We start from the raw sequence: 26761 nt of genomic DNA, 5'->3' as shown, positions 1-26761 counted from the left end.
TAATGTGTACAACGCCGTGTGAGTGTTGTTCCTTGGTGTGTGTGTGTGTGTGTGTGTGGTTGGGTGGGGTGGTTCACAGGTATACATGACGCTGGTTTTTTCCTTCGTATCCAGTGGTGTACCTGAAATTGGCAGTTTTTATATGTAAATGTTGAGCGCTGATTATGTGTACGTTCTCAGGTGTGCACATATTAGTGAGCGCTGATTATGTGTAAGTGTTCAGAATGTACGTGTATGTTGGCGCTGATTGCGTGTACATCGTCAGGATGAACGTACTGTATATGTTAACGCTGGTTACGTGTACAGCGGTGCACGATGACTTACCGCCTGTACGTTGGGACCTGTAGTGACGGTAAGCGGAGTTTCTACAATAATGATCAAGAGTTTTTTAATTTCCTTTACGTCTGCGTGTGTGGGTATACAGTACATGTCGTTTACTATTTTTGATGCACAGTGATGCCGGTGGCGTGGTGGTGTGGCGTGGGTGCCAGGTGTGGCGCGGGTGCCAGGTGTGGCGTGGGTGCCAGGTGTGGCGTGGGTGCATGGTGTGGCGGTATATGTGTGTGGTTGAGAGGGAGCGCCGTCCTCTTGTATATTATATCCTCTGTTTAACAAATAAGTTTTATCCCCCGGACACGTTTTTTCGGCTGCCAGCTCTCCCAACTAATTGAGTCTTTCGATAAATCTAAGTCATTTTTTTCTCGCATTTTGAAATCCACTCTTGGCTGATTAATTCTCTGCGTGCGTGCCAGCTCCACCTGGGAAAAAAACTCTAATTGTTTAAATTTATAAACTTGGCTGGTTAAGGTGTACTCATGGCTTGGCTTTGTGTTGGCGTGGGAGGGAGGCGTACACGTACAGGGGTTGTGTATGGGAGAGTGAAGCGTGCGTGCAGATGTGAAGGAAGGCAAATGCACGTTTGTATTCATGTTATCGACTTAGGCTTTGGATATGAGCTTCTTTACGCTAGAACATACGACCACGCGTAAATGTGTGTGTAGGAAATTTATTTAGGTGGGTTGAGTGAGGGTGGCGGCGAAGGCGTTGTGTTGAGGCCACAGCGGCATCAAAGATGAGCTTCTCGGTAATTGTGGACGCGACTCTGCTGCCCAGCTGTTGTTGGTCGTGGGAACAAGAAACAAGTTTTTCCTGTTCTGGTTGATTGGTTGTTCCCTCTTGATAAACCACTTAGCATTTAAGTTGGATTAATTATCATTTGTGAATTAAAGTGTTATTATCGTCAGCACAGGTTGGCCTCGGCGGTGTATCCTAACCACTGGTGTCCCTCAGCCAGGTAGGGTGATAATTATTACAGGTGACACCCTACACCGGCGGCTGTCAGCGGTGTCACCCAAACAGTGTGGGGTGGGACGTTATATCTTGTTACTGGTGCTACTGAGGGAGGCGCTGTTGGTCCTCCGGGCTACACAACTCAACCCTCTTAATTAAAAAACATATTTATCTTCACAACAGCAGAGAATTTGTATACCTCAGTGTAACACATTGAGGAGATACACACCGCTGCAGGACGCTACATTTACCGCCCTGGTGGTGAGTGAGTGTACTGTACGTAATGATCAACCGCACAGAGACTTATCGTTACCGTCCTCATCTCCTCTCTTAGTTCATTAGAATGTTTATCTCATTATTTCACACATTAATTACATCAGCTGAATAATGATTTCAAAATTCATAGGCCATTTTTGTTAATAGTTACTCGACTCTTGGCGACTGTTTAGTGCAAGAGTGGCGCTGGAACTCCGAGAGTGACCTTATGAGAACCGCACATTGTTGTCACTCGTACTTGACAAGAAAAACACACCTATATCACGCACTCTACGAGGTTAAAACACTTATTACCCTCTACGAGGTTAAAACACTTGTATCACGCACTCTACGAGGTTAAAACACTTGTATCACGCACTCTACGAGGTTAAATCACTTATAACACGCACTCTACGAGGTTAAAACACTTGTATCACGCACTCTACGAAGTTAAATCACTTGTATCACGCACTCTACGAGGTTAAATCACTTGTATCACGCACTGTAAGAGGTTAAAACACTCGTATCACGCACTCTACTAAGTTAAAGCACTTGTATCACTCATTCTACGAAGTTAAAACACTTGTGACACGCACGCTGCACGCTAAAACTGTATCACGCACTCTACGAGGTTAAACACCTTATCACGCACTCTACGAGGTTAAAACAATTGTATCACCCACTCTACGAAGTTAAAACCCTTATCACGCACTCTACGAGGTTAAATCACTTGTATCACGCACTCTACGAGGTTAAAACACTTGTATCACCCACTCTACGAAGTTAAAACACTTGTATCACGCACTCTACGAGGTTAAAACACTTGCATCACTCACTCTACGATGCTAAAACACTTGTATCACGCATTCTACGAGGTTAAAACACTTGTATCATATACGAGGTTAAAACACTTGTATCACGCACTCTACGAAGTTAAAACAATTGTATCACTGTAAGAGGTTGAACACTTGTATCACGCACTCTACTAAGTTAAAACACTTGTATCACGCACTCTACGAAGTTAAAACACTTGCATCACGCACTCGAGCATACAGACACTACCAGAGAGGAGGAACAGTATCACACCTGCATCTTCACCTAGATTAATAACCTTGTTTACTAGATCAGGCAGATTGCCAAACTTGGGCCACATACTGAGACCACTTCACTTATCTCGCTAATAAGACTCAAACACGTGTACCAGTCTGATAGACACAACACATACATGCTGCCTCTGCAATGTATTGAAAACGATTTGCATCACAGTACTCACAATTATAGTAATAAACTAATTTATATATATATATATATATATATATATATATATATATATATATATATATATATATATATATATATATATATATATATATGAACGTAATTTCATTTAGTGTTTTTTTATTTCATACAAAATTTCGTAAAAGTAATTATTGTTATTTTTCTTTTTAGCTGTAGATCCACTATTTTTTTTCCTGTGTTTTTCGTAATTGAATTATTTTCTGGGCTTTTTTTCCCCCTTTTCACGTTTCACTGCTTTTATTTGTTCCAGTTTTAATTTCATTATACAAGTGTACATTTTGCTTATTCATGTTTGTTATTTTTACCTTAAATCAGTAGCAATTTGCGCGTACTTTTTTGTCCCTATCCTGCGTATGCTGTCGAGTAAATTTATTTGACCCTGTCAGTTTGTCCGTCCGTCTGTCTGTCTCTCTGTCCGTTTCTGTCTCGCCCAACATTGTTAGGAGAATTAAGCAAAGAGGACCCCGCGTATAACAGTGCAATGTTGTTTTCCTTTCGTGTTCCCTTGTATTGTCTAATAAAATATACAGGTTATTTAGTTTATTTTTGTAGGTGTGGGGTCCATTATGTGTAGGTGTGGGGTCCATTATGTGTAGGTTGTAGGGTCCATTATGTATAGGTGTGGTCCATTATGTGTAGGTGTGGGGTCCATTATGTGTAGGTGTGGGGTCCAATATTGTGTGGTGTGGGTCCATTATGTATAGGTGTGGGGTCCATTATGTGTAGGTGTAGGGTCCAATATGTCTTGCCCGATGCTGTTGTTATTATTTTGTGACGAATCTTCATCCTTTTACAGCTTTTGTGTTTACCTTTTGTGTTCAGATCTTAAGGTTTTAATTACAGGTAAAGACAAAACACCTGTCTTATTTGTCTCCACTTATCAGTACATCTGTTAGTACCGTAATTGATCAAAACACACACACACACACACACACACACACACTCACACTCACTCGGTCCATCTGAAGGCACTTTGTGTAGTAGTAAGTCAAACCTGGGTTGTGGTTCTCGTTAGGTGAGTACAGGTGCGTGGCGCTGCACAGGTGAGGTGAGGGTATGTACTCGCCAGCCCAAACAGTGAACGGAAATATAGTCGCAGGGGAAAAAAGTTATTTGTGGCAAGGGAAAAAAGTCATTGTATGTTGATACCATTAATAATTTAAGGTAGGTTTTGAATATTTCTAACCTAACCTAACCTAACCTTCATCTGTCTATAGTTATACTGACTTAAACACTCCACCCAACGCTCGCCAGCCACCCAACGCTCGCCACATACCTGTTCTGTTATACCTGTCCCTCCTCCTCCTGTGTTGTGTGTGCCTATAACACAACCGGTACAGTGGTCCATAACACAACCGGTACAGTGGTCCATAACACAACCGGTACAGTGGTCCATAACACCCGGTACAGTGGCCCATAACACAACCGGTACAGTGGTCATAACACAATCACAGTGGCCTACACAACCGGTACAGTGGCCTATAACAGCCGGTACAGTTGTCCTACACAACCGGTACAGTGGTCCATAACACAACCGGTACAGTGGTCCATAACACAACCGGTACAGTGGTTCCTTATATGGTACCAATTGGTTACACAATCGGTACAGTGGCCTATTGGTACAGTGGCCTATAACACACCGCAGTGGCCCTCTTAACCGGTAATGGCCTATACAACCGGTACAGCGGCCTATCACAACCGGTACAGTGGTCCATAACAAACCGGTACAGTGGCCTCTATCACAACCGGTACAGTGGTCCTCACAAGGTTGGTCTACCAATACAGTGGCCTCTATCACAACCGGTACAGTTGTCCTGCATAACCGGTACAGTGGTCCATAACACAACCGGCAGTGGTCCATAACACAACCGGTACAGTGGTCCATAACACAATCGTACAGTGGCCTTAGCAGTAAGGTACAGTGGTATTGCCCTCCGGTACAGTGGCCCATAACACAACCGCAGTGTACTCTACCGCTACAGCGGCCTATCACAAACGGTACAGTGGGTCCTAGCACGGTACAGTGGTCCATAACACAACCGGTACAGTGGTCCATAACACAACCGGTAAAGTGGTCCATAACACAACCGGTACAGTGGCCTATCCACACCGGTACAGCGGCCTATAACACAACCGGTACAGTGGTCCATAACACAACCGGTACAGTGGTCCATAACACAACCGGCAGTGGCCTATACCACAACCGGTACAGCGGCCTATAACACAACCGGTACAGTGGTCCATAACACAACCGGTACAGGGCCTATAACACAACCGGTACAGTGGTCCATAACACAACCGGTACAGTGGTCTATAACACAACCGGTACAGTGGTCCATAACACAACCGGTACAGTGGTCCATAACACAACCGGTACAGTGGCCTATAACACAACCGGTACAGTGGTCTATAACACAACCGGTACAGTGGTCCATAACACAACCGGTACAGTGGTCCATAACACAACCGGTACAGTGGTCCATAACACAATCGGTACAGTGGCCTATAACACAACCGGTACAGTGGCCTATAACACAACCGGTACAGTGGTCCATAACACAACCGGTACAGTGGTCCATAACACAACCGGTACAGTGGTCCATAACACAACCGGTACAGTGGTCCATAACACTACCGGGTGCGGGGTCCCAACTTCCCGCCGCCGGCACTAGACGCCACCAAAAATGATAGAGAGAAAAAGAAAAAGAAAAAAAGAAAGAAATGTCACCAACCGCATGACTCTCTACTCTTGTGAGAACTGTTGCCGGGGAGGTGGGCATCTCTCTCTCTCTCTCTCTCTCTCTCTCTCTCTCTCTCTCTCTCTCTCGTTCGTATATGGCGCCAACTTTTTATATATATAACATATCTGACTTCCGGTGATCGAATTGCGGTATCAACTACAGTACTGCCAATCGACGTTACTTACCACCCACACTACCACACCGCGTCTGATAGCTGGGCGTCTCTTCGTGTACCGGCAAGTGGGCGTGAGGTGGGGGTGGTGGGCGGAGGGTGGGCGTAGGGCGTAGACTGTGTGTTGTCATGTCAACTTCCCACATGACCTGCATGGAATTTTCTCTACCCTGGAAAAATGATCAAAATCCGGGTTATATAAAGTTTTCCAAATACCTATACATAGGCGTACAAGATCAGGTTTATGTTCGAGATATTTTATAATGATTTATATGACATTACACACGTCTCGGTACTACTCGTGTTGGCGACCTGTGAGATATATTTGAAATTTCCCTAAAATCCCTAGTAATTCCCCTAAAATTCTCCCTTATGTCCCCTAAAATCCCTCGTGAACTTAGATTTTCCCCTATGATTTCCCCCAGGATAATGGAATCACCCTCGCCTGGGATCCGAACATAAAATACTTAGAAATATATCGTAGTTTTTTTCCCATGACGCAATTTATTAGTATAGTATCTAGTACAGTGAGAAGCGTCGGTCCCGGTACGAAAAAAAAAGTCGAATGATTTTTTAATTATTTTTTTTTTGGCTGTCTTCAATAATCAGATGAATTAGTTCGTTTATACCATTGGTGAAAAGTTTAGTTAGTAATTAGTTGAATTAGATATCTTGGACAGTTTGGTTAATTAGATAGATGAGTTAATTTGTTCGTTGTTTGATAATTGAATTTGTTTTTTTAATGGGTAAGGTAAGGTTTTAATGATAAGATAGTAATTGGTGGCTTGTAATTAATCTAGTTAAGATAATTTAGGTGTTGTTAATAATTAAGTCTGATTAGATACTTATATTTTTTATTGATCTTTGGTATTTAATTAAGATATTTCACTGGCGTTTGATATAATTAACTGGATTAGTTACATAGGTGTGAACAGCTGACGTAAATACTTAATCATATGTCCATCTGTCTCACCTGGGGGAGGGGGTGTGTCACCGGGAGGAGGGAGGGGGGTGTTGCTGAGGAGGGGGGGGAGGGATAGGGTAGGTTACTGTTGATCAATTATGCAGGTGTTAACCAGGTGATGTTGTACAGGTGTTACCCAGGTGATGTACAGGTGTTGTTCAGGAGACAGTGGACAGGTGTTTCCTCTGGCCGTCATCACACACACGTTGACTCATCTCTCCTTTATATTTTTTTTCCTCAAACCTTTTTTTTTTTTCCGCCAAAATTTTTAACCCGCGAAAACCCTTTTACTGTGACATTCTCTCGCGCCATTTTTAAACCACGACACATTTTTCGAAGGACTTTTTCTTGGTTTGTTTTTAAGCCACAAAGCAATTTTTTTTTATTTTATATATTTATTTTTTCCTTCATATATATATATATATAGAAGAGTTTTCTAGGGCCATTTTAAGCCGCAAAACCCTGTCATTTTTGGGGGACGTTTTTAGAGGAATGGTAAAATGGCGGACATTTTTTTCTTCATTTTGGGGTTGTGTTTGTTGGTCAGGAGTGTCCCGCCGTCGTTACCACCGCCGCCGTCATTCGCCGCTGCCGCCATTCGCCACCGCCGCCTCTCTAGATAATTAATCATATTGAAGGCACGTGCTCCATCTTCGTGACCCGTGATGGATGAAGTGTATAACAGCCTCTCTCTACCTCAGACAAAAACCCTCGAAATTTTTCTTTTTATTTCTAAACGCAAGAGAAAAGTTTGTAAAATTCCTTCTTTTCTTTCTCTTCACCATTTTTCTTTTCTTTTTAATTATCCACCTTTTAATTTCTTCATCTCATCTGACTTGGATGTTGAAGATAAAAGTAGAATTTATTTTTTTAACTCGTGGATGAGAAGAGACAAAAGAGATCTTAATAAAGTTTGTAAAATATTTTCTCTTGTCTTCGTCTTTTATTTTCATCTATCGGTCCAGAGTTCAAGTCCCCATTGACTGGTTGATTGCTACCCGAATCAGCACTATATCACCACTGGTTCTCCAATATACCCAGACCATAGGAGGCGATACACCTGTTCTGTCTCGACCTACACGTGTGACGCCCGGCTCACCTGTGTAATGCTGTACAGGTCAATCCCTCGTCGCCTCCAGGTGTGATGTTACGCCCTTGCTCGTGACGGGGACAAGGGGGGCCGATAGGGATGTTTATAGGACACAACAAGACTTTACCTTCTCTGGTCCATCACAAAAATATACTTTTTGCATATGATTAAGATGATTTTATTTTATTTTTTCATTTTATATTATAATTCGTTGAGCGTCCAGACCTTTTAGTGCTGATACTGTGTTTACCTGAGTGTACAGGTGCCTAGTGTTTTTTGATTAATGAATGTTGCGTAACCAGTACACTAATGAGATTTACATATATAATAACACCGTACATGTGTGTGTGTGTGTGTGTGTGTGTGTGTGTGTGTGTGTGTGGCAACAGAGTAATAAAGGAAACTGTTCATACTACTAATAATAATGATGATAATTTATATTGCAAAGATATATATACTTTAGTGTAGGTGTGTGTTTGTATAGTGTTGCAGGAGGTCAAGTACTGCAGCAATACTTTATACTGTAGTGTTGCTGACTGGCCACTAAAGTGTTGTCTTGTGTTACAGGTGTTGGTGCTGGGGTGACTCGTCCTCAGCTGGTCGGGGCCGCCCACCTGGCTGCTGCCGCCGCCCTCCCTGCCGCCCATATTTGCTCCCGCCCATCATGTGACCCCCCAGCCCATCCATGCTGCTCGTACCACCCACCTCGCGCTCCGCCCACACAGCTGAGCCTGTGGTGCCGCCCACCTCTGAGAGTAACAGGTGTGCCGCCTACCCGAGCAACACACTGGTGCCCATCAAAGCAGAGCCCGCCCACCTGCTGCACCACCCGCCCCACCCACCGCTCCCTGACAGCCACCTACGCCCACACATGTCCGGCCTGAGCGACAACCAATACCCGCCCGCGTCTACCGCCACCCATTCGGCGCCCACCACGCCCGCGCCACCTTCCACGCCCACACCCGCACCCCCAGTCTCTGCGTCGTCAGATCGCTCGGGGTCCGGAGGTTCTGCAAGCGGGGGGCCCATCCCAATCATCCCCCCCTCGGTGGTCGGTCCCCCCTCGGGTGGCATAGTTCCCCCGTCCTCCACTTCTCTACCAGTGGGCGGCGGCGTGTCTGTGGGCGCGGTGACCCCCGCTATGCCCGTACCGGGACCGTCTAACCCGCAACAACCGCAGGGTCCCCAACAGGGACCCCAGCAGGGCCCACAGCAGCAGCAGCCTCCACTCCACCACCCGCTCCTCGGCTACGTCTCCCACGGCAACAAGATCCTCTCGCGTAACCTCAACGGCACGCGTGAGTACAACAGTATGTTCCCAACACTGCTTTTTGTTCCTCATGACCAGGGAGCTGACCCGCCACACACACACACAGTTGAGACCACCAACCTTCTGACAAGTGCTGAAGCTTTTGACCGTTTCTGAAGATATTGACTGACAATGAGACTTTTAACAACAGGTAAAACCTTCGACTCGGGGTGACACTCTGTGTCAGGTAACGAAGACTTTGACAGGTAACATTACCACGACAACTGATACAAACTTTTGACATATGACAGTATTATTATTTTGCATGTGCTAAATCCTTCGACAGGCGACAAAGCTTTTCACATTTGTTAATGTTTTTGTCAATATATAACATTACACCAATAATATAACTTATTTAACTCCACAGCAGATGTAGAAGTCTTCGTCAAAAATATTCGACTCTTCTTACCTTGAATGTGTATTAATATGTGTACAGTATTTAGATTACTTTTATCCAGGAAAAAAATATGTAACTTTTTTAATTTTGAATTCTATGTAACCCATTTTTTACCATAATATTTTGATAAGTTTCAGAGGTCGTTAACCAATGTTATATTCTTTATACGGAGTGACATTACCGCCTTTGTTGCTGGCATAACAAATCTCCACTTCATTGTAATTATTTTTGTCAACATATTAAAGTTTTACCAAGGGTCTGGGGCTTATGATGCCTCTCCCAGAACTTTTTTTTTGTGTGTGCAATTTTTCTGAGGCTTACGAGAAGTTGAAAATTATTTATCTTATATTTTGGTCTTAACTCTCACAAGATAAACAATTGGATGGCGAAGCTATATTTTCTAGATGCTGTTTAGTCAGATTTAGATAAAACAAGATCTTCAATGGCAAAAAATATACCATTTTATTCCCCATACAAATATATACGAAATTTGTATATTTTTGGTCGGTAAAAAAAAAAGCCAAGTTCAGTTTAATTTTTGTCCCGTAATTCAAGCCGTTAATATATACTACAGTACAGTGGGTACATAGAGCTGGATACAGAGATATATCTGTAAACTCTATAAACGGTGGTGCTGTTTGTGTCGTACTATAGTCTATGGAATTTTCACCATTTTCTATTAATCAAAGAATAATGCAAAAAAATAAATAAAAAACAAACTGGGACAATCTTAAAGGCTTGAGGTGTACAGCCAACGATGCCTTCCCCCTAACACTCCAGACAAACTTATATTAGTTTATATATACTGTATATATCTTTCTTAACCATTTACCAAGAATCAGAACCAATACTACACAGTCTTTGGTTTATTATTCTGAAATATATCAATTCATTTACTAGGGACATTTCACCTGTACAGACATAATTATATAAATCTTCAAACAGACATATAGATAAACTTTGGGTTAATTACCTCTTAATCTAATTTATATTGGCCAGTAATCTACCCCCCAAAAAAAATTACGGAAGGTCTGAGGAGGAATGTGGTAATTGTGGTAATTTGGCATCATTTGACACCCAGTTTAGAGATGATGTTTTGACCATTTTCTTTTAAACACGATGTTGATGTGTGGTTTGTCCAGGGGAGGTATATACTATAAGGCCTTGACGATTATGGGTCCTGTGTCGCGTGTGGGGAGTCTCCTTCATCATCTGGTGAAGTGATGCGGGGACTAACACACACAATGGTTTTAATCATTAACTTATTTAAAAGAGGAGGTTGTGATAAAATTAACTGTGGCTACATACATACATACATACATACATACATACATACATACATACATACATACACTTTATATTCATATCTGGGTATTTTTTGGTTATTGTTTTTTAATGATTTTTTGTTTTTTTTGTCCACATTGTCGTTTTTCTCCGTTGTTCCGGCATGAACGTCAGAACAAGTCTTGTCTTTGTTCAGTGTTTTTCATCTCTTTATCATTTTTATTTCCGCAGTTTTTTCATCAGTGGTCATTTTTACTGTTCCCAACATGAAATAATCACCGAACTTGATACACACACACACACACACACACGTATACGCACACACACGTACACACACACACACACGTTCACACACACACACTCACACACACTCACACACACACACACACACACACACACACACACACACACACACACACACACACACACGTATACGCACACACACGTACACACACACACACACACACAGTTAACGCTACAGCCTATAATACTATAATTTCAGTCTTCTAGAATTACCTTATCGCTGTTTTTATATCCGCTACTGTAATGACACAATGCACTTCTGTCTGTCTGTCTGTCTGTCGTTCTGTCTGTCTGTCGTTCTGTCTGTCTGTGTGTCTCTCTGTAATGGTTCGCGGATGGCATTAAAATTTAGTGTTACGTTTCACAGGTCATCTATGTGGAGGGATGACTACACAGACCTCTCGTTCAGATCATTGTCAGTCTTCTTTTATATTACTTTTTGTATTTCATTTAGGAATATTACTTTAGTTCATGATGTATTTATATTCTTGTGTAGTAACTTATTTGTAATGTTACTTTGAGAATTTCATTTTTTTTTTCATTTTATCGAGATTATGTCAATTTAAGGTAGGAGTTAATGTTAAGTGTATTCAGGTGATCACGAGAGCATTTAGTGTTTTCTCAACCTAACCTAACCTACCTAACCTAACCTAACCTAATCTAATAGTTCACTACTATTAAAATGGACCCATCTTTACGTGGGAGACCTCACACATCAACAAATGGGGTAATTGTTGTTGTAATCCAAACAGCCACGCGATATTCACCCATAATCTGTATAAGACTGTTGTGTATACGTTACCTGTATTCACATAAAGTCCCCTTCACTAGTGCGTTTACAGGGGCTCGTCAGGTTTGGTGCAGTGTGGCAGCCCTGTGTTTGTTTACATTCAACAGATGGAAATTCGCAATAGTAAACATAATATGGAATCAAAGTAAAACAATAGTGAAACGAATATCTCAATGATAATTATTTGTGGAATGTTTATATGACGAGCCCCTGTAAACGCACTAGTGAAGGGGACTGTACCATGAGAGTTTACTGTAGTAGTCACTTATGTTAAATTAGATTAGGTTAGGTTAGGTTGGGTAGGGTTAGGTTAGGTTAGGTTAGGTTGGGTGTGGTTAGGTTAGGTTAGGTTAGGTTAGGTTAGGTTAGGTAAGGTAAGGTACCCGTCTATACCTTCTGGACTGGTTAGTAATGGCGCCGTGGTCCCCCGCCCAGGCCTTCAAGCGGGTAGGAACGTGTTGTACCCTTCGACTCCTGACGGTGGAACGTTTATGTACTACAGCACCTCCTCACACACCCTACAGCACCTCCTCACACACCCTACAGCACCTCACACACACCCTGGCACCTGCAGCTCATCCCTGAACCACAACAGAATTATCTTTGCTTATGTATATATTTTTTCTTTTGTTATTCAAAATCTCTCTCTCTCAGATTATGCTAGATTAGGATAGGTTCAGTTAGGTTAAGTTAGTTTAGTTTAGGTTAATTTAGGTTTGCTTAGGTTAGGTTAGCTTAAATCGTCAAGCATCTCAGGGAATTATCAGAATACCATGTAATCAAGATCCTTTAGCAGCTGAGCCTGTATCCGTTTTAACTATTGCTGTGGTACACATCCGAGAGACTTTATAAGCCGGTCTACTCTCCTGCCGGCGGTGAAGCCTTGTGGAGGGGCGGGTCATTACCTATCCCACAGGTACCAGTTAGCCGCAGTTAACACAGTATTACTCGCGGGTCATTCAACAGAGTTTAAATGCATCAGTTAAATACACCTTCTTTGTGAGCCTTCCTGATGTCTAGGTGTTGCTTGTGAGGTGTGTGGCTTGATTATATCCCACTTGGGCGATCATCTGTTTTATGCGATTTGATCTAACCTAACCGTAAATTACCTTACCTTACCTGACCTGACCTGAACTTAACTTACCTTACCTGACCTGAACTTACCTTACCTGACTATATTGATTTCATAAGGTCTTTTTTCTTCCATTTTATTATTTTGCGGTTTTATAATTCACTTGAATACAGACTGAATCTCATACATTGTATATTAAACCGGAAAGTATTTTCAGGTATGTTGATAAGGCTAGGCTGTGGCGTTGTACAGTATATTAGTTCACCTGTGTGTGGCTCTCACCTGTTATTTACCTTTCTAACCAGTAGTGGTTTCTCTCCCCACCTAACAATTTACCGATCATGTAAATTGCAGCCAATTATTTGCCTCAGAAACTGTTTTTATTTCGGATAATAATTGACTGTGATTAAATATGGACAGTAATTTGCCTTGGCTTCTTCTTTTCGCCTCGGTATCACTTGTAATTGGTTTTATTACGAGAGAGAAGTGTTATTCTGTAGCGTTACTCGGCGCCTTGGTGATAATTTGACAGTTACTGATAACATGTTTAGAATAGGATGTTAGTCCATTCTGGTTATGTCTGTCCGTCCATCCGCCCCGCCCCGCCCCGCCCGTTTTTACATCCGCCCGCCCGCCCACCCGCCTGTTATGTCCTACCGTGCACCCATATCCTGCTGGACAAGGCATCTATGTTGAGTCTGTAAACCTGGGTGTACTTAACCTGACGGGGAGGACCACGGCACCACCAGCAGCAGCTTCCCGAGTCACGGTTCAGTGGCCAGCCAGCTCTCGTAAAAACCTGCTGGTTCTAATTGTAGCCGCTGGAGGACAAAAACTGGCATAAAAACCTCGCTGGGTTTCAGTGTGTGTGTGTGTGTTCGAGTGAGCTTGTGTGTGTGTGGGTATATGTGCGTGTGCATAACTTTGTGTCTTCCTGTATCAGAGACTTAACGTAAAGGCACTTACTGTAACATTCAGGTATACATTTGTGTATATTAACAGTATACATACACATATACACATGATGGTATTTGTGCTGGGACACCCGAAGCTGTCCAGGGAAGGTTAGTGGTATTTCCTCCACCTTTAACAAGTGAACCTGCTGCCTCTCCCTCCCCCGAGACACACACCTGTGCTGCCCTCAGGTGGCGGTCACTCCCCACCTGCCATACAGCCAATAACCTCGGTATTTACAGAGATGTCAGAGGCTCCAGCTCATACATGAAGCACCGCAGAAGACTTTACATTAGACGACGACAATATTTATTTTTTGTGAGGTGAGGAGAGGGGAAGGTGGGGAGAGGTGAGGGAGGGAGGTAGGATGGATGATGCTGTGCTTTTGGTGGTTTTTATCGTCTTGTGAGTCAGTTTTTGTAAGTTGGTTAATGGAAGTTTAAGTTACTGCACTTTAATTCACTTAATCGGTATATACTCCAATATGTCGTGTTGGCGAGGCGAGGTGTGGGAGGTCTGCTTGCAGGTGTGTGTGTGTGTACGTCTGTCTGGGCAGGTAAGGGATGATACCTTGACGGGATCCTGGGAAGATGTGTGTTGCCTTCTTACACTGAAGAGAATAATTTAGGTGACGTCGTTCCCGTAGCTGTAACCCCTGACTGTACTGGTCGAGTGGGAGAGGGTAGGAGGCCGTAGGTGGGGGAGGGGGTGGATGGTGGGGGTGGGGGTAGAAAAGTCTCTTTTTTTTTTTAGAGAATGTAATTGTTTCCTGAATGATGGCTAAGTCGACGCGTTGGTTCGTGTGTCGTCCGTCGGAGTTCACGGACGGATGAGAGTGGAGTTGGGTCCGTAAATTTCATAATCTAGAAGAGGTGTAATGATAACGGAGAAGGGGGGAGGTGACAAACGGCGATGACTTCTTTATTTTGTGTCTTATCGTCTTGTTTTCCTCTCACTCTATCATACACTAATTAAAACTCGTAATCATTTTAAAAGGTCATTATTATTTTGTCATTATTTTTTATATATTTATTACATTTTTTTTTTTGCTGTTGTGCTTTCACCTCTGGTCGTTATTTTGATAGTTGAAGGGAAGTAAATTGAGAGAGAGATAACCTTTAAAAAAAACCAAACACCTGATTACTGAATATATCCCTAAAATGAATACAGATTAGACATGTACTTTTCACCTCGTTAAGGAATGTCTAAATAAATGGCTGGCTGATAAGTTTTGTTGCATCCCGCCGCTGGAACTATGTGTAGTGAGGAGGAGGAGGAATCAATGTGAGGAAGGAATGCCACCGTGGCTCAACTAATTACCGACATTTTTACCTGTTATATTTTTAGCAGCCTCGGCCAATTTTTTTTCTTTACGACGGAATAGACCGAATTGAGAATTAATTTCTGACTTGGATATCAACGGCAAGATTATGAAAGAGTTTATAGTGAAAGATTGAGTAAGCTTGTCCGGAGCAGTGCCTTTGGTTATTGTAAGAGTGTGCCTTTGGTTATTGTAAGAGTGTGCCTTTGGTTACTGTAAGAGTGTGCCTTTGGTTATTGTAAGAGTGTGCCTTTGGTTACTGTAAGAGTGTGCCTTTGGTTACTGTAAGAGTGTGCCTTTAGATTGTCTGTAAAATTATTTCTTGCCTTGGTTATTGTAGAGTATACCTTTAGTTATTAACCAGAGTGTGCCTTTGGTTATTGTAAAATTATTTTTGGTTATTAACCAAGTGTGCCTTTGGTTGTTAGCCAAGGGTGTACCTTTGGTTATTGTAAGGGTATGCCTTTGGTTGTGTAAGATTGTGCCTTTGGTTATTAGCAGAGTGTACCCTTTGGTTATTGTAGAGTGTGCACTTGGTTATTAGCAAGATTGTGCCTTTAGTTCCTTTAGCAAAGTGTGCCTTTAATTGTATAGGTACCTTTATGGGTTATTGTAAGTGTGCCTTTAGTTATTGTAGAGAGTGTGCCTTTAGTTATTATAGGTAATGCCTTTGGTTATTTGCTAAAGATTATTGCACGATTTATTGAAGACTATTACTGGTTATTATAGAGTGTACTTACAGTTTGATATAAAAAGTATTACACCTTTAGTTATTATAAGAGTGTGCATGCTGGTTATTGTAAAAAGTGTGCCTTTGGTTTATTTCTTTAAATTAATACTGGTTGTGTAGATTATTGCCTTTGGTTATTATAAGATTATTTTCCTTTGGTTATTAAAATTATTACTTTTCCATTTATAAACAAAGTGTGCCTTTGGTTATTATGAAGTAGCACCTTTATTATGAGATACTACACACAGTTATTATGAAGTGTGCCTTTAGTTATTATAGATTGTGCCTTTAGTTGTGTAAGATTATTGCACTTCTGGTTATTGTAAGAGTGTGCCTTTGGTTAACCTACAGAGTGTGCCTTTGGTTGTGTAAGAGTGTGCCTTTGGTTATTGTAAGAGTGTGTCTTACTGGTTATTGTAAGAGTGTACCTTTTAGTTGTGTAAAGTGTGCCTTTGGTTGTATGAAGTGTGCCTTTGGTTGTTAGCAAAGTGTGCCTTTGGTTATTGTAAGAGGTGTGCCTTTAGTTGTGTAGAGTATTACCTTTGGTTATTATGAAGTGTGCCTTTGGTTTATTGTAGGATTGTGCCTTTGGTTATTGTAGATTGTGCCTTTGGTTATTGTAAGATTGTGCCTTTGGTTATTGTAAGAGTGTGCCTTTGGTTATTTAAAAGTGACCTTGGTTGTATGGAGTATTGCCTTTGGTTGTGTAAAAGTGGCACCTTTGGTTTAATGTAAGAGTGTGCCTTTGGTTGTGTAAGAGTGTGCCTTTGCGTTTCTATCGTAAGAGTGTGCCTTTAGTTATCAAGAGTGTGCCCTTTGGTTATTGTAAGAATTAATGCCTTTAGTTGTGTAAGAGTGTGCCTTTGGTTATTGTAAGATTGGCACGCTTTAGTTATTGCTTGCAAAGATTGGCTGCCCTTTGGTTATTGTAGAGTGTGCCTTTAGTTATTGTAAAATTAATGCCTTTATGGTTATTATAGAGTGTACCTTTGGTTAGCAAGAAGTGTGCCTGTGTGGTTACTGTAAAATTATTGCCTGGTTTACTGTAAGAGTGTGCCTTTGGTTACTGTAAGTGTGCCTTTGGTTGTGTAGGTACTTGCCTTTAGTTGTTATTATGAAATTAATGCCTTTGGTTATTGTAAGAGTGTGCCTTTAGTTATTGAGAGTATTGCCTTTAGTTCTTGAAGTGTGCCTTTAGTTTATTGTATGAAGTGTGCCTTTGGTATTGTAGATTGTGCCTTTGGTTATTGTAAAGAGTGTACTGTTTACTGTAAAGTGTGCCTTTGTAGTTGTGTAAGAGTGTGCCTTTAGTTGGCTGTAAGAGTACCTTTAGTTGTGTAAGTGTGCACTGAAATTTGTATTGTAGTGTGCCTTTAGTTGTGTAAGAGTGTGCCTTTAGTTGTGCTGTAGTGTGCCTTTAGTTCTTGTAAGAGTGTGCCTTTAGTTGTGCTAAGAATTATTGCCTTTAGTTGTGTAAGAGTGTGCCTTTGGTTATTATGAAAGTGTGCCTTTGGTTGTTAGCAAGTGTGCCTTTGGTTATTGTAGAAGTGTGCCTTTGGTTATTGTAAGTGTGCCTTTAGTTATTAGCAAGTGTGTCTTTGGTTGTGTAGAGTGTGCCTTTGGTTATTATGAAGTGTGCCTTTGGTTATTGGCAAGTGTGCCTTTTAGTTATTGTAAGGGTAATGCCTTTTGGTTATTAGCAAATTAATGCCTTTAGTTGTGTGTAGAGTGTACCTTTGGTTATTGTAGAGAGTGTGCCTTTAGTTGTGTAAGTGTGTGCCTTTGATTTATCGTAAGTGTGCCTTTGGTTATCGTAAGATTGTGCCTTTGGTTATCATTAAGATTATTGCCTTTGGTTATTAACCAAGTGTGCCTGGTTATTGGCAGAGTGTGCCTTTTGGTTGTGTAAGGTATGCCTTTGGTTATTATAGAGAGTGTGCCGTTGGTTATTGTAAGTGTACCTTTGGTTGTGCAAGATTGTGCCTTTGTGGTTATTATTATAGAGTGTGCCTTTGGTTGTGTAAGAGAGTGTGCCTTTGGTTATTGTAAGAGTGTACCTTTAGTTATTGTAGAAATTAATGCCTTTAGTTGTTATGAAGTGTGCCTTTAGTTTATCGTAAGAGTGTCTTTGGTTATAAATGGATTGTACCTTTAGTTATTGTAGAGTGTACCTTTGGTTATTGTAAGGTGTGCCTTTGGTTATTATGAAATTAATGCCTTTGGTTATTGTAAGAAATTGCCTTTAGTTGTATAAGAGTGTGCCTTTGGTTATCGTAGAGTGTGCCTTTGGTTATCGTAAAGTGTGCCTTTGGTTATTATGAAATTATTGCCTTTAGTTATCGTAAAGATTATTACGCACCGTTGTGAAATTATTATAGCTGGTTATTAGCAAATTATTGCCTTTGGTTATTAGCAGAAATTAATGCCTTTGGTTATTGTAGAGTGTGCCTTTGGTTATTATGAAGTGTGCCTTTGGTTTTTCATAGAGTGTGCAACTTTAGTTATTGTAAGATTGTTACCTTTGGTTATTGTGAAGTGTGCCTTTGGTTATTGTATGAGTGTGCCTTTGGTTATCGTAAGAGTGTGCCTTTGGTTATCGTAAGTGTGCCTTTAGTTGTGTGTAAGTATTGCCTTTGGTTATTATGAAGTGTGCCTTTGGTTATCGTAAGATTGTGCCTTTGTGGTTATTGTAGAGTGTACGCTTTGGTTATTGTAGATTGTGCCTTTGGTTATTATGAAGAGTGTGCCTTTGGTTATTGTAAGAAATTAATGCCCAGCTGGTTGTGTAAGAGTGTGCCTTTGGTTGTGTAGAGTGTGCCTTTGGTTATTGTAGAGTGTGCCTTTGGTTGTGTAAGTGTATTGCCTTTAGTTATATCGTAAGTGTGCCTTTAGTTATCGTAGAGTGTGCCTTTGGTTATCGTAGGTACTTCCTTTAGTTGCTCGTAGAGTGTGCCTTTAGTTATTGTAGATTGTGCCTTTGGTTATTATGGGTGTGCCTTTGTGGTTATTGTAAGAGTGTGCCTTTGGTTATTGTAGAGTGTGCCTTTGGTTGTGCCAGAGAGAGTGTGCACTGGTTATCATCAGAAATTGTGCCTTTGGTTATCGTAAAATTATTGCCTTTAGTTATTGTAAGATTATTGCCTTTGGTTATTGTAAGAGTGTGCCTTTGATTTATCGTAAAAAAATTATTGCAACTGGTTATCGTAAGGAATAACGCTGGTTATTAAGGGGGTATACTACTGGTTATTGTAGGGTGTGCGCTGGTTATTGTAAAGTGTGCCTTTAGTTGTATCGTAAATTGTGCCTTTGGATTATTGTAGAGTGTGCCTTTGGTTATTATAGAGTGTGCCTTTGGTTATTGTAAAGTGTGCCTTTGGTTATTGTAAAGAGTGTGCCTGTATGGTTATTGTAAGAGTGTGCCTTTAGTTTATTGCTGAGAAATTATGCCTTTGAAGTTGTAGGTATTGCCTTTTTGACCTTAACTGAACTGGGAGTGTATGACGTGTTTAAGGAGATAATTATTGGACACACACACACACACACACACACACACACACACACACACACACACACACAACACACACACACACACACACACACACACAACACCAACACACACACACACACACACACACACACACACACACACACACACACATCATGGTTAGTGCTTCTGGCCCTGTCTTGGGTAAGCCACTTGCTGTCTTCAACCCCCCGTAGTTAAAGAGTCATGTTGTGTTCTGACGCCTGGGCTTTTATCGTGGTTGTTTTTTTGCCTGATTGTCTGTGTGAAGGAAGAAAGAAAATCCTGATATGAGTTTTTATTATTCGGTTATATTTTGTGTTGTAGTTAATGAGTTATAATTATATTTGTGTGGATGAGACCAACTGATGATGCTTAGTTAATGTTGGGGTGATAGACTGATGAAATAGTGGAGTTTTGTGGAGGTGTGTGGAGTATAATTAAACTGTATAATATAACTAACCTCAAACCTCCAGTATACAACCAACCTGTAAAACCTCCACCTCTTAACCTCTCCATAGCGCTATTCTATACTAGTGTTGGTGGTGAGGGTGGTGGTAGTGGTGAGGGTGGTGGTGAGTGGTGTTGGTGTGGTGAGGGTGGTGGTGGTGGTGAGGGTGGGGGTGGTGGTGGTGGTGGTGGTGTTGGTGGTGAGGGGTGGTGGTGGTGGAGTGGTGGTGGTAGGATGATGGTGGTGGTGAGGGTGGAGGTGGTGGTGAGGGGGTGGTGGTAGTGGTGGTGGTGGTGGTGAGGTGGTGGTGGTGGTGAGGTTGGGTGGTGGTGGTGAGGGTGGTGGTGTTGTGCCCTATGGTAGCCGGACACAGGGGCGGGAGGGGGTAGGGGAGGGAGGGAGGGGTCATAGTCCCCCCACCATTTTTCTCCACCTTTGTCACAGGTTTTATAAGGGAGAAAAATGTCCATTATCCTATTGTGGTTTTAATGGCGCGTTTTGTGGTGTTATTTGAGCAAACAAAATACACGGGATGGTTCGGTCATGGGGATACAGTCTCTTATTTTCAACAGTTTGGGTAATTAAGTGTGTGTGTGTGTGTGTGTGTGTGTGTGTGTGTGTGTGTGTGTGTGTGTGTGTGTGTGTGTGTGTGTGTGTGTATGGTTGTGTGTGTGTGTGTGTGTGTGTGTGTATGGTTGTGTGTGTGTGTATGTTGTGTGTGTATGGTTGTGTGTGTACGGGTGTGTAGTCATATATAACACCTGTAAACTACGATATACAAATTATAAACAAATGGATGAGAGTTACTGTATTTATCGTTGTATATAATAAGCACGGTATATATAGTGCAGTACACACATGACTACTATATGAGTACACATGACTAGTGCAGTATATATAATATATATAAGTATATATATATATATATATATATATATATATATATATATATATATATATACACACCTGTGGTGGTATATACTGGCACGACACTGAAGACAAAATCACCAAGACCAAAACCCGGAAAAGAAAACAGTCGCCGCCCAGCAAACAAAACAAACACACGAGAGGCAAGAACAAAAACAATAGCTGGCGGGGGTTAAAATGTATATTAAAAAGACCCAAAAATATGCCAGCGTCGCATGTCTGTGAACTATGACGGGGGGTGGGGGATGTGCGGTGGGTTGGGGAGAGTGGTGTGGTGGGTGATTGTAGGTGGTGAGGTTGTGATGGTTGTGTGTAGGGCTGGTGGTGGTGAAAGGGTGAGGTTGTAGTAATGGTGGTTGAAGTGGTGATGGTTTAATTGTAATAAGTGGTGAAGGATATAAAGTTCTAAGATTGGTGAGTGATTGTAGATGGTGAGAAATAGTGGTGATGTATTGGTGGCGGGGTATAACCTAACCTAACCTCAGTTAAATGTTAGGGTGTTTAGACATCACGTGAAATAAGCTGAGAGTATTGAAGTAATTTGTGATAGGTGTGCGGCAGGTGTGTGTGGCAGGTTTGGTCGTAGGCAGGTGTGTGTGGCAGGTTTGGTCATAGGCAGGTGTGTGTGACAGGTTTGGGTGGGTGTGGGAAGACGCTGGTACCTGTGGGTGGCCGCTATCACGTGTTTCCCCCTTCTCCCCTCACCCCTCCCCCACCCCCTCACCCCCCTCCCCTCACCTCCCTGACTCCCTCCCCTCACCCCCTCCCCCTCCTCACTATCTACCTTGGTCCTGGTTCAGATCACGCACCATCCTGTACTAGTGGAGTTCCTATGTAGATTTGTTTTGCTCTCTCTCTCTCTCTCTCTCTCTCTCTCTCTCTCTCTCTCTCACAAATTTATGCTTCGGTTTATTATTCACACACTGGGATGCCGTATACCTGGCGTTTCTTGTTACTTGTTTATAATTTGTCAGTGGTAGTAGTTGTAGTAGTAATGGTGGTAGTAATAGTAGTAGTTGTGGTGATGGAGGTATTAGTGGTGGTGGTGGTAGGAGAGAGAGGGGGGGTCCGCCAAGCACTACCTTACTCCTTGGTTAATTCACTTCACCTCACCCAACACCAACACCAACAGGTCGCAGTGTACCTCAAGGCTGCTGGTAATCATTGCTCGTATTTCTATTTATATCTTCAGTTTTTTTGCTTAGGTGTTTATCGATACTGAAATTTGGAGAAGCAGCGTCATGGAGGTGTTCAGTATCAGGTGTAGTTAATGGTGGGTGATTGTGTTTTGTTATTTCTTATCCATATTTTTATTTATTGTGATGTTTATAGTTGTTTATGTTTTTTGTGGGTTGGAGGGACGTCAATAGCTCATTACATATATGCCTAGGAGATTTGGGTCGTACATATATATGTAGGAGATTTGGGTCGTACTACTGTATATACCTAGGAGCTTGGGTCGTACATATATACCTAGGAGACTTGGGTCGTACATATATACCTAGGAAACTTGGGTCGTACATATATCCTAGGAGACTTGGGTCGTACATATATACCTAGGAGACGTGGGTTACATATATACCTAGAAACTTGGGTTCATATACCTAGGAAACTGGGTCGTACATATATCTAGAAACTTAGGTCGTACATATATACCTAGGAGACTTGGGTCGTACTAAAGAAGGAAACCTACCTTGGTCGCTGGGAGACTTAGGCTCTTAGGCAACGGGACGTTTGATGCCATAATTTACATGATATTTTTGTCCTACTCTCGGCCAGATTTCTCACGAGGTTCTTAAGCGTTGTCCTTCAGAGCTCACTCGATCCCCCCACCAACGGGATTTAAAATTACATAATACTGGAAAAAAAAGCGACTTTCTTTTTCACTCGACGGGACTCTGTGTAATGAAAAGAGGATACTGTACTTTCGTTTTCTGGAAATTAGTCAACTTTTCTTGCCCTTACAGCATGAATATACACATTATTAAAAGATGGTACCCCTCCCTCCCTCCCCCCCTCCGTCCCTCCTTCCACGCCCCCTCCTTCACGCCCTCCCTCTCTCCACGCCCTGGCCAGAACGTCGACCCTTCCCATTTTGGCCGGAATTCTAAATTTACACGTGAGAAAAAGGATAATATTTTCTTTTTCTTTTCGTTAAACCAATCACATGAGGCAACACTGCAGGGTGAGGCGGGAGGGAGGGGCGAGGGTTGAAGGGGGGAGGAATAGGAGCGGGGATGGGAGGTTAGGAGAGGTGGGGGTTAGGAGGGGGATAGAACTGAAGTGGGGGAGGATATGGGGGTAGTGAAAAAGACGGGGTGAGGGATGGAGGGACAAGGTTGAGAGGGTTCAGTGGTAGGAGAGGTCATAGGAAGGGAGAGGGAGGGTCAGTGAGAGGAAGGGGAAGAAGGGAGGAGGGTGGAAGGGGAGAGGTGGGAGGAGGCTCTCTCGTAAACGTCCCACCCTTCTCCCCCCTATTAAATTATTTGCCGCTCGTGATTATATCAAACATGGATTTTCAGATAAGGACCCATTATAAAAGATGCACGAGCCTTCTGATGGAGAAATGTGAGATTTTACAAGATCCGTAAAATGTGGCAGTTTGGAGTATATTACGATCCCTACTTTTTTCTTCCTTCAACTCTCTCTCTCCCTCTCTTTTTCTCTCACTCTATCTCTCTTTCTCTCTTTTCTCTTTCTCTGTAACTGAAAGGAAGCTTGGCAACTGTTCGTTCTTGCCGTGAACTGCAGCCCGCGCCGAACACACAAAAACGCAGCGCGATGCGTTTTTGTCTTAGCCCACTGGTGTTGCCGTCTCGATGTTCTCTATTTAATATCCCCCCCCCTCTCTCTCTCTCCTCTCTCTCTCTCTCTCTTTCTCTCTCTCTCTCTCTCTCTCATTTTCCGCTTGCACGCAGGGGTTTAAATAATCTTGTCATTATAACTTATATCAAATGCGTTCACACACACATTTATATATGTATACACACCCCCTGGGGGGGGGGGGGCGCTGTGTTATGCAGGAAGGAGTTTGCGGCTGATGGCAGCACTGCGGTCGTTTGCTCCCCCCACCCTTCTTGTGTTAGTTTTTGCCGCCACTTCTTCCATAATCCCTCTAAGTTTGCAGAAGATAAAGAAGAAAGGGTGCTGGAGGAAGTTCGAGTAAACATGTGAAGGGAAAAAAGTCGATTCTTTTTTTGTCGTGAAAATTAAGTGTCATTCTTCCCTGCCCGTGTGGCTAATTAGAGATGTTTTTCCCCTTCCCTTGTTAATTTTCCTGTTTTCAGTTTTATTATGGGTTTTCTCTAACGTTTTTTCCCCCCCTCCCCCCCTCCCCCACACACACTCCTCGCTGACTATTTTTCCTCCCCCGTTTTTATTTTCCTCTTGAATTTTCCATTTTTTTCTTTTGTCCTCTTTCATTACCGGGGGAGATGTGTAGTTTTTTATATACATATATTTATATAAGTTTGTTTCGATTTATTTATTACAAAATATTCATGTTGACTGATTTAGCGCGGAATTCTCACTATCATGATGAACGCCGGCTAGATATTTTGGCGTTGTGTACTGGTAATTTTTGGCGCGATGTATACGTTATTTAGCGCAATGTATACATTTTTTTGCGCGAATTTATACATTTTGCGAGATATACCAATTGTATTGTGGCTAGTTTTGGCGAGCTATCTTAGCGTTATATTTTGGCGCGATATACTTACGGAGTCAATTCTGGCGCGAAAATATCTAAGCTGATTTATTGCGCGTACTATTCATGTTTTGGCGCGTAGTATTGACGTTAATTATTTTTAAGTACGGACAACTCGAGCTAATTCCTGGCGCCAAATGTTTATGCTCATTATTTTAGCGAGAAATATTCATAATCAATACTTGAATGCTAATTATTTATTCAGGTTATTTAAAAGACTAATGCGTGCGAAATACCTTGTGTTATTTTGGCGGTAAATTTTGTCTTTTGACGCGCAAATTCTTAACCTTCCTATTTTGGCGCGAAATACTCATTCTCCTTATTTTAGCCCGAAAATTTACTCTCCCTATTTTGGCGAACACCTGTTTTACGATGTCGTATCACGAGCTCAGAGAGAGAGAGAGAGAGAGAGAGAGAGAGAGAGAGAGAGAGAGAGATATGCTTACTCTTGGGAGTGTCTCTTATACAGGTACACATAATTCAGGTGTGTTAGGGACCTGTTTCTAAAAAAAATAAAAAAAAGCGACACACACACACACACACACACACACACACACACTTCGTTCCTGGGAAGAAATTTTATTATATATTATACTCTAAGTGTACCTGTATAATAATTATATTTTGTCAGTCTAGGTCAGTCTACGTGTATGATAATTATACACTTCCCGGGCTAAGTGTATGATATACTTCTTGGGACTCCGTATGATAATTACACCTTCTCAGTCTACCTGTATGATAATTAGCCGTGTTAACATCACTGGTCATAATACAGAAGAGGTAGTTACTAGTTATTACGACACGAAATTACTTCACTGTACAATCAATATCTTCCTAACTTTTTTTTTGTCGTTGACTTAAAGTCCAGTTGTCTTATCACTGTGTAGATACGTAATTACTATATGAGTCTTGTACTATAAGGAGTATCAGGTAATATCAGGTGGGTTAATAGTACTTAGGATATTAATTACTGTATCGGGTAATATTAGGTGAGTTAATAGAGGTTAATATTGAAGAAAAAAAATATATACTGTAAACATTTTTATCCAGGTTGTGTAACGGTGTGGCTCCTTAAATCCAGGTTGCTTAAAAATTTCTCCCGGGTAGCAGCTGTTGAGTTCACTTGGAAAAAAAGAAGAAAAAGAGAGAGAGAGAGAGAGAGAGAGGAGTTGGCTTCTTCAGTTGTGGCCAAGGTAGTTTTATCGGACGGTCGTGACGTACATGGCCCCAGTAATTACCTGTAAACCGGGGCCATTGTTAGTTTTATGCAGTCCTTACCTTCTTTTAGCTCCCTACTGAAGAAGCCGTCGTGTGTGTGTGTGTGTGTGTGTGGCTATGGACGTGTGTGTGTGTGGCTATGGACGTGTGTGTGTGTGTGTGTGGGGCTATGGACGTGTGCGTGTGTGGCTATGGACGTGTGTGTGTGTTTGTTTGTTTGTTGAAGACTTACTTGACTATTTTTGATAGGTTGAGTTTCTGTCTTATGCTTTGGTCAGGTCAGGTATAACGCCCCTTCTTTACCTGTTGCGTTCTCTCTCTCTCTCTCTCTCCTGTATTCTGTTTTCCACCACCACAATAACAATTACGACAATCGCCACTACCACACAATTATCACCACTACCACACAACCACCACCACCACACAACAACTATCACCACCACACACAGCAACTACACACAACAACTATCACCACCACACAACAACCACCACCACACCACCACCACCAATAACAATTACGACCAATCGCCACTACCACACAGCAACTACCACCACACAACAACTATCACCACCACACAACCACCACCACCACCCACACAACAATAACCACCACCACCACACCACCACCACTGGCCACCACCACCACACCACCACCGCACAACCACCACCACCACCACACAACAATAACCACCACCACCACACCACCACCACACAACCACCACCACCACACCCACCACCACCCCAACCACCACCCACACCACCACCACCACCAATAACAATTACGACAATCGCCCTACCACACAATTATCACCACTACCACACAGCAACTACCACCACAACAACCACCACCACCACACAACAACTACCACACAACAACCCTCCACCACCACACCGTAGCCACCACACCACCCACCACAATAACAATTACGACAATCGCCACTACCCACACACAGCAGCTACCACCA

At 42.2% G+C, this 26761-nt stretch overlaps 1 protein-coding gene across 1 annotated transcript in view; it reads left to right on the top strand.

Moving 5' to 3' along the window:
- The window catches only part of LOC121874349 (zyxin-like), a 202662-nt gene that overhangs the window by 103949 nt on the left and 71952 nt on the right, over positions 1-26761 (top strand). Inside the window, exon 4 of the mRNA XM_042378474.1 lies at positions 8379-9109. Coding sequence (XP_042234408.1) covers positions 8497-9109 — 613 coding nt within the window. The 5' untranslated portion in view covers positions 8379-8496. The remainder of the gene's footprint in view (positions 1-8378; positions 9110-26761) is intronic.

Source organism: Homarus americanus, unplaced genomic scaffold (genome assembly GCF_018991925.1).
Source record: "Homarus americanus isolate GMGI-L3 unplaced genomic scaffold, GMGI_Hamer_2.0 scaffold50959, whole genome shotgun sequence".
Classification (NCBI taxonomy): domain Eukaryota; kingdom Metazoa; phylum Arthropoda; class Malacostraca; order Decapoda; family Nephropidae; genus Homarus; species Homarus americanus.
This window is presented reverse-complemented; position numbering and strand designations above follow the sequence as displayed.